A 13,311-nucleotide genomic window follows, 5' to 3' on the forward strand; every position below is an offset into this window, starting at 1 on the left:
TGACCAACTGAAGCAACCTCAGATCATCACACTGCCTCCAGAGGTTTCTACAGTGGACACTATGTATGATGGGTGCATCACTTCCTGTGCTTCCCTTCTTACCCTGACACGCCCATCACTCAGGAATAGGGTCAATCTGGACTTATCAAACCAAAGAACCTTTTTCCATTGCTCCAGGGTCCAATCTTTATGCTTCCTAGTAAATTGAAGCCTTTTCTCCTGATAAGCCTCACTAACAAGTGGTTTTCTTATGGACACACAGCTGTTTAGTCCCAATCCTGTGAGTTCTCATCACATTTTGTGTGTGGAAATGCTCTTAACTTCACTATTAAACATAGCCAGGAGTAGTTCTTCTTTCGGCTGCTCCCGTTAGGGGTCAGCACAGTGGATCTGTTATGCATATGTGATCTGGCATAGGTTTTACACCGAATGCCCTTCCTGACGCAACCCTCCCTAATCTATCCAGGCTTGGGACCAACACCAAGGGCACACTGGATTGTGCAACTAATCTGCAAGTCTTTGAACTGTGGAGGAAACTGGAACACCCGGAAGAAACCCATGCAGACATGAGGAGAACATGCAAACTTCACACAGAAAGGCCCCCGCTGGCCATGAGGTTCAAACCCAGAACCTTCCTTCTGTGAGATGACAGTGCTAACCACTACATCACTGTGCTGCCCATAACCGTGAGTTATACTCATAGCCATGAGTTCTACTGGTGGGTTTGGTTTTTTTTTTGACCAGGCAGTGTATATCCATCCATCCATTATCTGTAGCCGCTTATCCTGTACAGGGTCACAGGCAAGCTAGACACTATCCCAGCTGACTATGGGCGAGAGACCTGGACAAGTCACCAGGTCATCGCAGGGCTGATACATAGAGACAAACAACCATTCACACTAACATTCACACCTACGGTCAATTTAGAGCCATCAATTAACCAAACCTGCATGTCTTTGGACTGTGGGGGAAACCGGAGCACCCGGAGGAAACCCACACAGACACGGGGAGAACATGCAAACTCCACACAGAAAGGCCCCCGTCGGCCGTTGGGCTCGAACCCAGAACCTTCTTGCTATGAGGGGACAGTGCTAACCACTACACCACCGTGCCGCCTAGCAGTGTATATTAACAAATGAAATGAAGTTGATCAGACAAAACATGGAATATCTTGGGTTCATACTGCCTGCAATGAAATATAAGTCAAAGTCAATTTAGAAATCACTGCTTTCTTTTTTTTTTATTTACATTTTCCATACCGTCCCAACTTTTTCTGACTTGGGGTTGTATAATTTAATTCACACCATAATCAGCAACCCATGAAGCATTTGTTTGGGGAAAACAACCAAGAAAATGGCCATTTTGGACATGCTAGAACTGAGATGACAGTAGGCATACATCATGAAACGTTCAAAGTCACAAAGGTTACTGATTTGGCTTAACTAAGCACTCATTCAGTACATTTACACGCACACTAATATTCCACCATTATTCAGAACATGACAATATCAGAATTTGATCCAGGCCACATCAACAGCGTATTCTGTTTGGATATTCTGAATTTGGCCTTATTCTGAATTGAGCATTTTCCGATTAGATGCCGACATTATTCAGGTTTTTGGAGCCATCTTTGGACATATACACAGCATATTCGGAATATGTGCCTCTATTGGGGTTTTTATGGCAATTTACAACACACGGCATCTTACCTGTTCACAGTCAGCTCTGTGTGTTGGACACAAACCAACGAGTATGCATGGCTGCATGCAAGTGGGAATATTAATAGAATATTTTCTTTTTCGGAATAAGGGCAAAAACTGGAATATTTTATGGATGTAAACATAATGAATGATGCTATAAACACTAGTTTGCCTGACTTGTACGATGCAAAACAGTCATGTTGTGTACAAAATATTCTTTGTGCAATGCCAAGAATATGTTTAAAAAAAAAAAAAAAGCAACTTACATAGGTTTCTAGCAAAAACTTTTTTTTTTTTTAGTTCATAATACAAAAGACCAGGAATGAAGAATTAAAAGAATACAATACATGCAGTATGATATTTAGAGAGTGAGGATTTCCTGGACCTATTTATTAATAATAATAATAATAATAATAATAATAAGTACCTCCATATTTGCAGGTTCCTCTGATAAACGAGAAGCAAATCACATTTTCTGGAACAAATGGACAGAAAAAGCAGATGTGATATACACACACCATAGGTGTACATACAGTGATGCTTGAAAGTTTGTGAATCCTTTAGAATTTTCTATATTTCTGCATAAATATGATCTAAAACATCAGATTTTCACACAAGTCCTAAAAGTGGATAAAGAGAACCCAGTTAAACAAATGAGACAAAAATATTATACTTGGTCATTTATTTATTGAGGAAAATGATCCAATATTACATATCTGTGAGTGGCAAAAGTATGTGAACCTTTGCTTTCAGTATCTGGTGTGACCCCCTTGTGCAGCAATAACTGCAACTAAATGTTTCCGGTAACTGTTGATCAGTCCTGCACACCGGCTTGGAGGAATTTTAGCCCATTCCTCCGTACAGAACAGCTTCAACTCTGGGATGTTGGTGGGTTTCCTCACATCAACTGCTGGCTTCAGGTCCTTCCACAACATTTCCATTGGATTAAGGTCAGGACTTTGACTTGGCCATTCCAAAACATTAACTTTATTCTTCTTTAACCATTCTTTGGTAGAACGACTTGTGTGCTTAGGGTCGTTGTCTTGCTGCATGACCCACCTTCTCTTGAGATTCAGTTCATGGACAGATGTCCTGACATTTTCCTTTAGAATTCACTGGTATAATTCAGAATTCATTGTTCCATCAATGATGACAAGCCATCCTGGCCCAGATGCAGCAAAACAGGCTCAAACCATGATACTACCATCACCATGTTTCACAGATGGGATAAGGTTCTTATGCTGGAATGCAGTGTTTTCCTTTCTCCAAACATAACGCTTCTCATTTAAACCAAAAAGTTCTATTTTGGTCTCATCCGTCCACAAAACATTTTTCCAATAGCCTTCTGGCTTGTCCACATGATCTTTACTAAACTTCAGATGAGCAGCAATGTTCTTTTTGGAGACCAGTGGCTTTCTCCTTGCAACCCTGCCATGCACACCGTTGTTGTTCAGTGTTCTCCTGATGGTGGACTCATGAACATTAACATTAGCCAATGTGAGAGAGGCCTTCAGTTGCTTAGAAGTTACCCTGGGGTCCTTTGTGACCTTGCTGACTATTACACGCCTTGCTCTTGGAGTGATCTTTGTTGGTCAACCACTCCTGGGGAGGGTAACAATGGTCTTGAATTTCCTCCATTTGTACACAATCTGTCTGACTGTGGATTGATGGAGTCTAAACTCTTTAGAGATGGTTTTGTAACCTTTTCCAGCCTGATGAGCATCAACAATGCTTTTTCTGAGGTCCTCAGAAATCTCCTTTGTTCGTGCCATGATACACTTCCCCAAACATGTGTTGTGAAGATCAGACTTTGACAGATCCCTGTTCTTTAAATAAAACAGGGTGCCCACTCACACCTGATTGTCATCCCATTGATTGAAAACACCTGACTCTAATTTCACCTTCAAATTAACTGCTAATCCTAGAGGTTCACATACTTTTGCCACTCACAGATATGTAATATTGGATCATTTTCCTCAATAAATAAATGACCAAGTATAATATTTTTGTCTCATTTGTTTAACTGGGCTTTCTTTATCTACTTTTAGGACTTGTGTGAAAATCTGATGATGTTTTCGGTCATATTTATGCAGAATTATAGAAAATTCTAAAGGGTTCACAAACTTTCAAGCACCACTGTATGATTAATTAAGTCTGATTATTTTTTTAATGATTCAATGTTGTAATAATGCAATTGTATATGAAATCAACACATCAACAATAAGAACAGTATGTTAGTCTTCACCTGTGTTCCTCTGTAAGGACTTGGGTACTTTGGGTCTGCTGCTGGATTTAGGGTTCTCCTTGCTTCTGGCTCCAGGTTTATCCCGAGCATTTCTGTGGTCCTTTAGTGTCAGAATATTCCGATAGATCAGCAGAAGAGATCCTATCAGCTGACTGGCTACTCCTTTGGCCTGCAGTGTTTTCATTGGATGAGGTTCATAGAAATCATGGCATCTGTTGCAGTCGCTGCTGCCGTCACACAGTCCTCTGATGTACTTCCCACAGACGTGGAGACGAGTACAGGCTTCCTCATCAGGACAGTTCCCAAATTTACCACTGCCTTTGTTGTATGAGACACAGACCTGAGGTCAGACATTAAAGGAAATCTTCAGTCAGAAATGATCATGCTCTGTGAGATTTTGTCCTGGAAAAGCCTGTTGTGATTCACTATGACAGGCACATAAAACATCACATGATCATGATGACCTGAGCTGGATTTAGTGGCCTTCAACATTATAAGCAGAAAAAAAACAACAACACCAAGTCTCATACAAACTATGTTCCACCATTCGAAAGTAAACCACCAACTAACGATATGCAAACAGCATAATGATTAGTAGCTACTAGCATTCATGTTAGGCTACGTTTACACTAGACCGTATCTGTCTCGTTTTCTTCGCGGATGCACTGTCCGTTTACATTAACCCCCCTGAAAAAGCGGGGAAACGGGAATCCGCCAGCGTCCACGTATTCAATCTAGATCGTATCAGCTCCGGTGCTGTGTAAACATTGAGAATACGCGAATACGCTGTGCTGAGCTCTAGCTGGCGTCTCATTGGACAACGTCACTGTGACATCCACCTTCCTGATTCGCTGGCGTTGGTCATGTGACGCGACTGCTGAAAAACGGCGCAGACTTCCGCCTTGTATCACCTTTCATTAAAGAGTATAAAAGTATGAAAATACTGCAAATACTGATGCAAATACTGCCCATTGTGTAGTTATGATTGTCTTTAGGCTTGCCATCCTTCCACTTGCAAGTAATAAGTGATATGCGCTGGGATCTCACACACAGCGGCTCAGTCCCGAATCGTGGCTTGTTCACTTCACTCGCGCGCTCTGTGAGCTGCGCAGGGCCGGAGTGCACACCCTCCAGAGGGCACTCGCTGTTCAGGGCGGAGTGATTTGGAGCGCAGGATGCCTGCGGAGCCGAGCGTATCCGCGTATTGGTGTTGCTGTGTGCACGGCTAACGGTTTTAGTGTAAACGCGAATCGTTTTAAGAACGTTAATCTGATGATCCGCTGATTCGACATAATGTAAACGTAGCCTTAGACTTACACTTGTTAATGAATGGATGATATTAACTTAGTCTCCCTTCATTTATTGAGAACTAAACTTAATCTGTTGTTACAATTTACGATTAAAATGACCTGTTTTACTAAGGATTAGATGCACAAACTCATTTTAATGCTTGCGTGGAAAATTAGTGTTATTTAGACCAGAAAAGAACATAAAGGTGAAGAATCATCACCATCTCTTCCCAATAAATAGTTAGCCAAACTACAACGTGTACAGTATGCTTGCGAAATAAATGATCTAAAAATGCATTTCACCACATGACTCAACTCATGAGAGTATTTGGCTTACGTTGGGCAACAGGGAGCTGTCACTCTGTAGCAACAGCACACGAAGTTGATCTTTGCTCAAATCATGTAAGCCGTGCTCACGTAAAACTCTGGAATTGTGCTCCGACTCCAGACTGTGGCTGTAGTTACACCTTTGTCTGTCGAAGAAAAGTATATAAATGAAAGAATGCAATGAATATTGGAATTGAGACTGGGACTTCAGACTGGGAAATGATCCCAAGTGTACCACATTATATAGCCTACTGTGTAGTAATACTGGGTGGCTGGGTGTGAGTGTGAGTGATAAAAAAATGAATCAGAGCTTTGGCTTTTGTCATCGGCAGGATTTGTTTACAATACAACAGATTACTGGAGTACAGCTGGACTACTTTGTATTATACAACACACCCATACACTATAGATATCCATCCATTATCTCTAGCCGGTTTATCCTGTTCTACAGGGTCGCAGGCAAGCTGGAGCCTATCCTAGCTGACTATGGGCGAGAGGCGGGGTACACCCTGGACAAGTCACCAGGTTATCGCAGGGCTGACACAGAAACAACCAACCATTCACACGCACATTCACACCTACGGTCAATTTAGAGCCAACAATTAGCCTAACCTGCATGTCTTTGGACTGTGGGGGAAACCGGAGCACCTGCAGGAAACCCACGCAGACACGGGGAGAACATGCAAACTCCACACAGAAAGGCCCTCGCCGGCCACGGGGCTCGAACCCGGACCTCCTTGCTGTGAGGTGACAGTGCTAACCACTACACCACCATGCTGCCGATATACAGTACACACACACACTGCTCTCCACAATTATTGGAACCCCTTATAAAGATTAGTTAAAGGTGGTGGTGGTTAGAAAAAAAAAATTCACCTTTTGGCTTCATCTCACACTGAAAAAAGAGAAAAATCCAACCTTTAATTGAAATAAATGTATTCAGAGAAAAAACAAATCCTTCATCAAGAAATAATTATTTTCAGCAAAAACACATGTGCCACAATTATTGGAACCCCTGAATGTAATACTTTCTATAACCTCCCATTACCAGTAAAACAGCACCGAGTCTCTCTCATAACATTCTATAAGGTTGGAGATACAGAGCAGGGCGTCTGAGCCCATTCCTCTTTACACAATCTCTCCAGATCATCCAGGGTCCTCGGGCCTCTCCTGTGCCCTCTCCTCTTCAGCTCATCCCACAGTGTTTCACTGGGGTTCAGGTCAGGGCAGAAGCTTGATTCTGTTCTCAGTGAACCACTTTTGTGTTGGTTGTGTTGATATTCTTCGGATCATTGTCCTGCTGGAAGATCCAATGACGACCCAGTTTTAGTTTACTGACAGAGGAGCCAGATTTTGATTTAAAATGTCCTGGGATTTCATGGGGTCCATGATGCCGTGGACCCTAACAAGGTTTCAGGGCCTTTGGAGGAAAAACAGCCCCAAAACATCACAGAACCTCCACCATATTTTACAGTAGGGATCGGGTTATTTTCATTATAGCCATCCTTCTTTTCACACCAAACCCACATCATGATCTTCTCCCTTTTCCAGCACTGTTGCCAGGTTGGGGTCCATGTGGACCCTATTGATCCGCATGTCATATTAATTGGAGCATAATTTTACGCTGAATGCCCTTCCTGCCACAACCCTCCCATTTCTGGGCTTGGGAAACAACCATCCACTACGGACAATTTGGAGTAGCCAGTTAGCCTAACTGCATGCCTTTGGACTGTGGGGGAAACTGGAGCACCTGGAGGAAACCCATGCAGACACGGGGAGAACATGCAAACTCCACACAAGAAGGCCTCTGTTGGCCACTGGGCCCGAACCCAGAACATTCTTGCTGTGAGGCGACAATGCTAACCACTATACCACTGTGCTGCCCTTACACCAAACTCACCTTGAGTGTTTATTGCCAAAAAGCTCCATTTTTTGTTCCCTCAGACCAGAGAACACAGTTCCAGTCAACGTCGTAGTAGCATTTCACAAACCTTAGGTGCTTACGTTTGTGGTTAACTGACAGAAAAGGCTTTTTTTTTCTTGGTAGATCTTCCAAATAATCTGTTGGCATGGAGGTGGAGTCTGATGGTGGTTTTGGGGTTTTGGAGACTTGGAAACCCCAGGATTTTAATTTTTCTTGTTATTCGCCAACAACGAGCCTTGTTTTTTTTTTTTTTCCTCTCTTACCCTCCTCACAAAATCAACTTGGGTCCTCTACCAGGCAAGCTTCTAACAGTTCCAGTTGATTAGATTAGATTAGATTAGATAGAACTTTATTGATCCCTTTGGGCGGGTTCTATCAGGGAAATTAAACATCCTTGGTGTCCCCTTTTGTATTATTATTATTATTGCCCTAACAGTAGAAATGGACATTTTAAGATGAGTAGCTATTTTTTATAACCATTCCCTGACTTACAGTGGTGCTTGAAAATTTGTGAACCCTTTAGAATTTTCTATATTTCTGCATAAATATGACCTAAAACATCATCAGATTTTCACACAAGTCCTAAAAGTAGATAAAGAGAACCCAGTTAAACAAATGAGACAAAAATATTATACTTGGTCATTTATTTATTGAGGAAAATGATCCAATATTATATTTCTGTGAGTGGCAAAAGTATGTGAACCTCTAGGATTAGCAGTTAATTTGAAGGTGAAATTAGAGTCAGGTGTTTTCAATCAATGGGATGACAATCAGGTGTGAGTGGGCACCCTGTTTTATTTAAAGAACAGGGATCTATCAAAGTCTGATCTTCACAACACATTTGTGGAAGTGTATCATGGCACGAACAAAGGAGATTTCTGAGGACCTCAGAAAAAGCGTTGTTGATGCTCATCAGGCTGGAAAAGGTTACAAAACCATCTCTAAAGGGTTTAGACTCCACCAGTACACAATTTGTCTGACTGTGGATAAATGGAGGAAATTCAAGACCATTGTTACCCTCTCCAGGAGTGGTCGACCAACTCCAAGAGCAAGGCGTGTAATAGTCGGCGAGGTCACAAAGGACCCCAGGGTAACTTCTAAGCAACTGAAGGCCTCTCTCACATTGGCTAATATTAATGTTCATGAGTCCACCATCAGGAGAACACTGAACAACAAAGGGTTGCAAGGAGAAAGCCACTGCTCTCCAAAAAGAACACTGCTGCTCATCTGCAGTTTGCTAAAGATCACGTGGACAAGCCAGAAGGCTATTGGAAAAATGTTTTGTGGACGGATGAGACCAAAATAGAACTTTTTGGTTTAAATGAGAAGCGTTATGTTTGGAGAAAGGAAAACACTGCATTCCAGCATAAGAACCTTATCCCATCTGTGAAACATGGTGGTGGTAGTATCATGGTTTGGGCCTGTTTTGCTGCATCTGGGCCAGAACGGCTTGCCATCATTGATGGAACAATGAATTCTGAATTATACCAGCGAATTCTAAAGGAAAATGTCAGGACATCTGTCCATGAACTGAATCTCAAGAGAAGGTGGGTCATGCAGCAAGACAACGACCCTAAGCACACAAGTCGTTCTACCAAAGAATGGTTAAAGAAGAATAAAGTTAATGTTTTGGAATGGCCAAGTCAAAGTCCTGACCTTAATCCAATCGAAATGTTGTGGAAGGACCTGAAGCGAGCAGTTCATGTGAGGAAACCCACCAACATCCCAGAGTTGAAGCTGTTCTGTACGGAGGAATGGGCTAAAATTCCTCCAAGCCGGTGTGCAGGACTGATCAACAGTTACGGGAAACGTTTAGTTGCAGTTATTTCTGCACAAGGGGGTCACACCAGATACTGAAAGCAAAGCTTCACATACTTTTGCCACTCACAGATATGTAATATTGGATCGTTTTCCTCAATAAATAAATAACCAAGTATAATATTTTGTTTAACTGGGTTCTCTTTATCTACTTTTAGGGCTTGTGTGAAAATCTGATGATGTTTTGGGTCATTTATGCAGAAATATAGAAAATTCTAAAGGGTTCACAAACTTTCAAGCACCACTGCAACACACCTCTCTCTCATTTGGTTCGTGTGTCTCTGATCTTTCCCATGCTGATGGATGACTAAGGGAATGAGGCCTCTGTGTCACCTCATATTTGTTCCCCAGTGAATCAGGAAGTCATGGATTACAGCTTGAACGTTCCTACACACACTAGTCAATTTAAAAATATAAAAATTTAAATGGAAAACATGCTTCAGTTACACTGTGTTCACTATAATATAATTTGTAATTGTGGAGGGCTTCTCTAAGTGTATAAACAGATTTACATACAGTATTTATAGAACTATATGCTTTATCATCGCAAGTGTCGGCTGAGGGATACAGAACATACCTGCCAGATGTATCATCTGAAGTTACTAAGTCATCGTGTCATTACATAGGACAGATTTTATCATTCTGAACTTACCTAATGCATTGTCCCAAAAGCTCAAATTTACAAAGATGTAGGTCTGTACAGCTCTCCTGACACTCAATTGTCGTGCAGCGCCTGATCTTTGTCGTGACCAGGATTTTTTTGCTCTTGTTTTGTTGTATAACAGTGAAAATGTCACTGTTCTTGATGGCATTTTCTAAATCTTCCACTGCTACCATGTGCAGAAGGTCATCATATTCCAAACATCCTAGATGATCACAGATTATTGTAATAAGACTTGCTTCCTGCGACATTATTAAATAACTGAGTGATGGAACAAAGCAACAAAAACACTCGGATCTTCTGAGGAGTCGTTCACCAGAGTCGACTCTTTGGATTCGCCTCTTTTAGGTGAAAACTGATTCGGATAAACAACAACAACAACAACAACATACAGCAGCGTTATAATATAAATAAAACTAATAATAATCAGTATTTATTATTATTATTATTATTATTATTATTATTATTATTAAGTATTAAAATATTAATACATGAATACTCTGAAAGAACAGTGGCTATTACTTTTGTACATTTATTTAAATAGATTGAACACAATGCTAACTATAAGATTTTAATATATTAAGATTTTTTTGTTGAATCGTTTAAGTGATAGACTGGCGATGATTTATTCAAAACTTTTGGGGTAAAGATGGCGCTGAGCTAAAAGAGTCGACTCTTACTGGCGAGCTGAACCGAACAGTGAAAAGAATCTAAGAGGCTTTTAACATTAAACGAAACTAATAAGAGCTAAATCCGGTTGCCAAATCCTCCTTATTCACCTCTCTCATTTATTTTTAAACCTTTATTCGTCACATGCACACTTCAAGCACAGTGAAATTCATCCTCTGCATTTAACCCATCTGAAGCAGTGAACACACGCACACACTCAGAGCAGTGGGAAGCCATACCAGAGCGCCCGGGGAGCAGTCAGGGGTTCGGTACCTTGCTCAAGGGCACCTCAGCCCAAGGCTGCCCCATGTCAATCTAACTGCATGTCTTTGGATTGTGGGGAAAACCAGAGCACCCAGAGGAAACCCATGCAGACACAGAGAACATGCAAACTCCACACAGAAAGGCCTTCACCGGCCCCTGGGTTCGAACCCGGAACCTTCTTGCTATGAGGCGACCGTGCTAACCACTACACCACTGATTTAATTTTTATTCCCAGTCTGTATAGACATGTATGCAGAAACCCGGTAAAGCCCAAAGAGTTACAAGCCCATCTCCCTGCTATGCCACATGTACAAGCTTTTTGAAAGACTCATACTGAATCGCATTGCCCCACTTGAAGTGTACTTGCCAACTTTTCAAAATTCTCATGGGGGAGAAAAGTGCATGAATGACCTTTTCAATTGGACGAGGGTATGATGCATGGTTGAAACGATAAAAACAGTGGATCCCAATTAATTGCAAACCATTTGAAATTTATGCAATTAAAGAGTTTTTGAATTGTTGATATTGTTCTATCAGTTACTATAGGTTATGGGATTCATGTATCAGGCATGAGAGAGCTCAGAGTGAAAAATCTGAAATAATACTCTTGTATTGAATTTTAATATAATAACAATGAAAGGGAAGTCTTAAATCAGATTTTTAGATGAAAAATCTCATGCCTGAATATTGTACACATCCAGAGACCCACAGAAAATAACACAAGTGATGCTTTAGAAGAATGTTTATCATTTCTTAAAATAGTCACAGTGAATGAGAGTATTATTGGATTGCATCAAATGTGTTTTCCTTCTGTAAGCGCATGTAAAAATACAGAGAACTATAATATCATATATAAATTAAATAAAATTTTAATAAGATTTAACCAAAATAGTAACAGCTCAATTAAGTAGTCTTAGTACTACTAAAATGCATCTCTCTCACTAAACACTTTCCAACAGAATTTTTAAAAAGCACTAGAAATACTATCAAAATCCTATCGGAATGCATCAAAGGAATTTGCTCATTTGCAAACTTTGACTGAAAGTTTTAAAACAAAATTTAAAAACGGCACTATAAATACTACCATACTATCAAAATATACTCCACAAAGAAATTCACTCGAATGCAAAATTTTAGTACTACCAAAATACACTCACTAGTAATCTTTCACTTAAAACCTCAAAACTCGATCAAAATCAATCACTTTCCAGATAATTCACTTATAAACTTTTACTTAAAACTTTCAAACATAAGTTCAAAATAGCACTAAGACATGACCACACTATTCAAATATGCTCACCAAACAAATTCTCTGTCATGCAAAATTTCACTAAACACTTTAGAAGTTGTACAGTTTGTTTCTAAAATGGTATGGAAGACTAGTTTAATTTCACACTCAAATATCCATTATACTCTGATTGAAGGTATCTTTACCTTAAAATGCATAACTGGCTGGTCGAAAATTTGCTTATCCATGGAAATTCATTCTCCCATGCAACCTGGTATTTGCATTCATATTTTTGCTGTTTGGTATTGGGTTTAGTGGCCATGATGAATGACTGCTTGTAAAAAATGTCTGACAGCCTGGGTGAATCCTACATCACGGAAGTGACTGTCGTTCTGTTCATTGATTGGTTAAAAATCAGTTGACGTTAGCAGTGTTTCTCATACGATTCTGATTGGACATAATCGGGAGTATTTTTAACTTGGCGGTAGGGATTTCCCAAAACTGGGAGATTATCCAGTTTTTAACAAATACGATCGGGAGTCGGGAGACGGAGGCTAAAATCGGAAGCCTCCTGCCGAAATCGGGAGGATTGGCAAGTATGCACTTGTGGACAAGCTCCTTATTCCAGAGCAAGCAGGCTTCAGACCAGGAAAGTCCTGTACTAGTCAACTCTTGAACCTGACACAGTACATCGAAGATGGGTACGAGAAAGGACTAGTTACTGGAGTGGTCTTTATTGATCTCTCTGCTGCCTACAACACAGTCAATCACAGGATCCTCACCAGGAAATTCTACGACATGACAAAGGATGTGAAGTTGACAGAATTGATCCAGAGCATGCCGTCCAACAGACGTTTCTTTATGGATCTCAATGGCAACCGCAGCAGATGGCGCAGACAGACAAACGGCCTTCCTCAAGGAAGCGTTCTCACCCCTCTGCTCTTCAGCATATACACAAATGGCCAACCCAGACACAAGGAATTTTCTCTATGACTGTAGCACTGCCGCACAGGGAAGATCCTTTAAAGAAGTGGAAACAAAACTTAGTAATACCCTGGCAGACCTAACCCCATACTATGCCGAGAACCACCTAAGGGCTAACCCTGACAAAACCCAACTAAGCGTCTTCCACCTAAGGAACAGAGATGCAGATCGATGGCTTAGGCAGATCGATGGCAGGGTAAAT

At 40.9% G+C, this 13,311-nt stretch overlaps 1 protein-coding gene across 1 annotated transcript in view; it reads right to left on the reverse strand.

The window, feature by feature from the left end:
- LOC132869607 (protein mono-ADP-ribosyltransferase PARP12-like) overlaps positions 1–10,266 on the reverse strand; it is a 46,366-nt gene extending 36,100 nt beyond the window's left edge. The window contains exons 1-4 of the mRNA XM_060902883.1: positions 9,956–10,266; positions 5,572–5,707; positions 3,946–4,285; positions 2,128–2,175 (exon numbers count right to left, since the gene is read on the reverse strand). Coding sequence (XP_060758866.1) covers positions 2,128–2,175; positions 3,946–4,285; positions 5,572–5,707; positions 9,956–10,215 — 784 coding nt within the window. The 5' untranslated portion in view covers positions 10,216–10,266. The remainder of the gene's footprint in view (positions 1–2,127; positions 2,176–3,945; positions 4,286–5,571; positions 5,708–9,955) is intronic.
- Positions 10,267–13,311: the final 3,045 nt, after the last annotated feature.

Source organism: Neoarius graeffei, chromosome 21 (genome assembly GCF_027579695.1).
Source record: "Neoarius graeffei isolate fNeoGra1 chromosome 21, fNeoGra1.pri, whole genome shotgun sequence".
Lineage (NCBI taxonomy): Eukaryota > Metazoa > Chordata > Actinopteri > Siluriformes > Ariidae > Neoarius > Neoarius graeffei.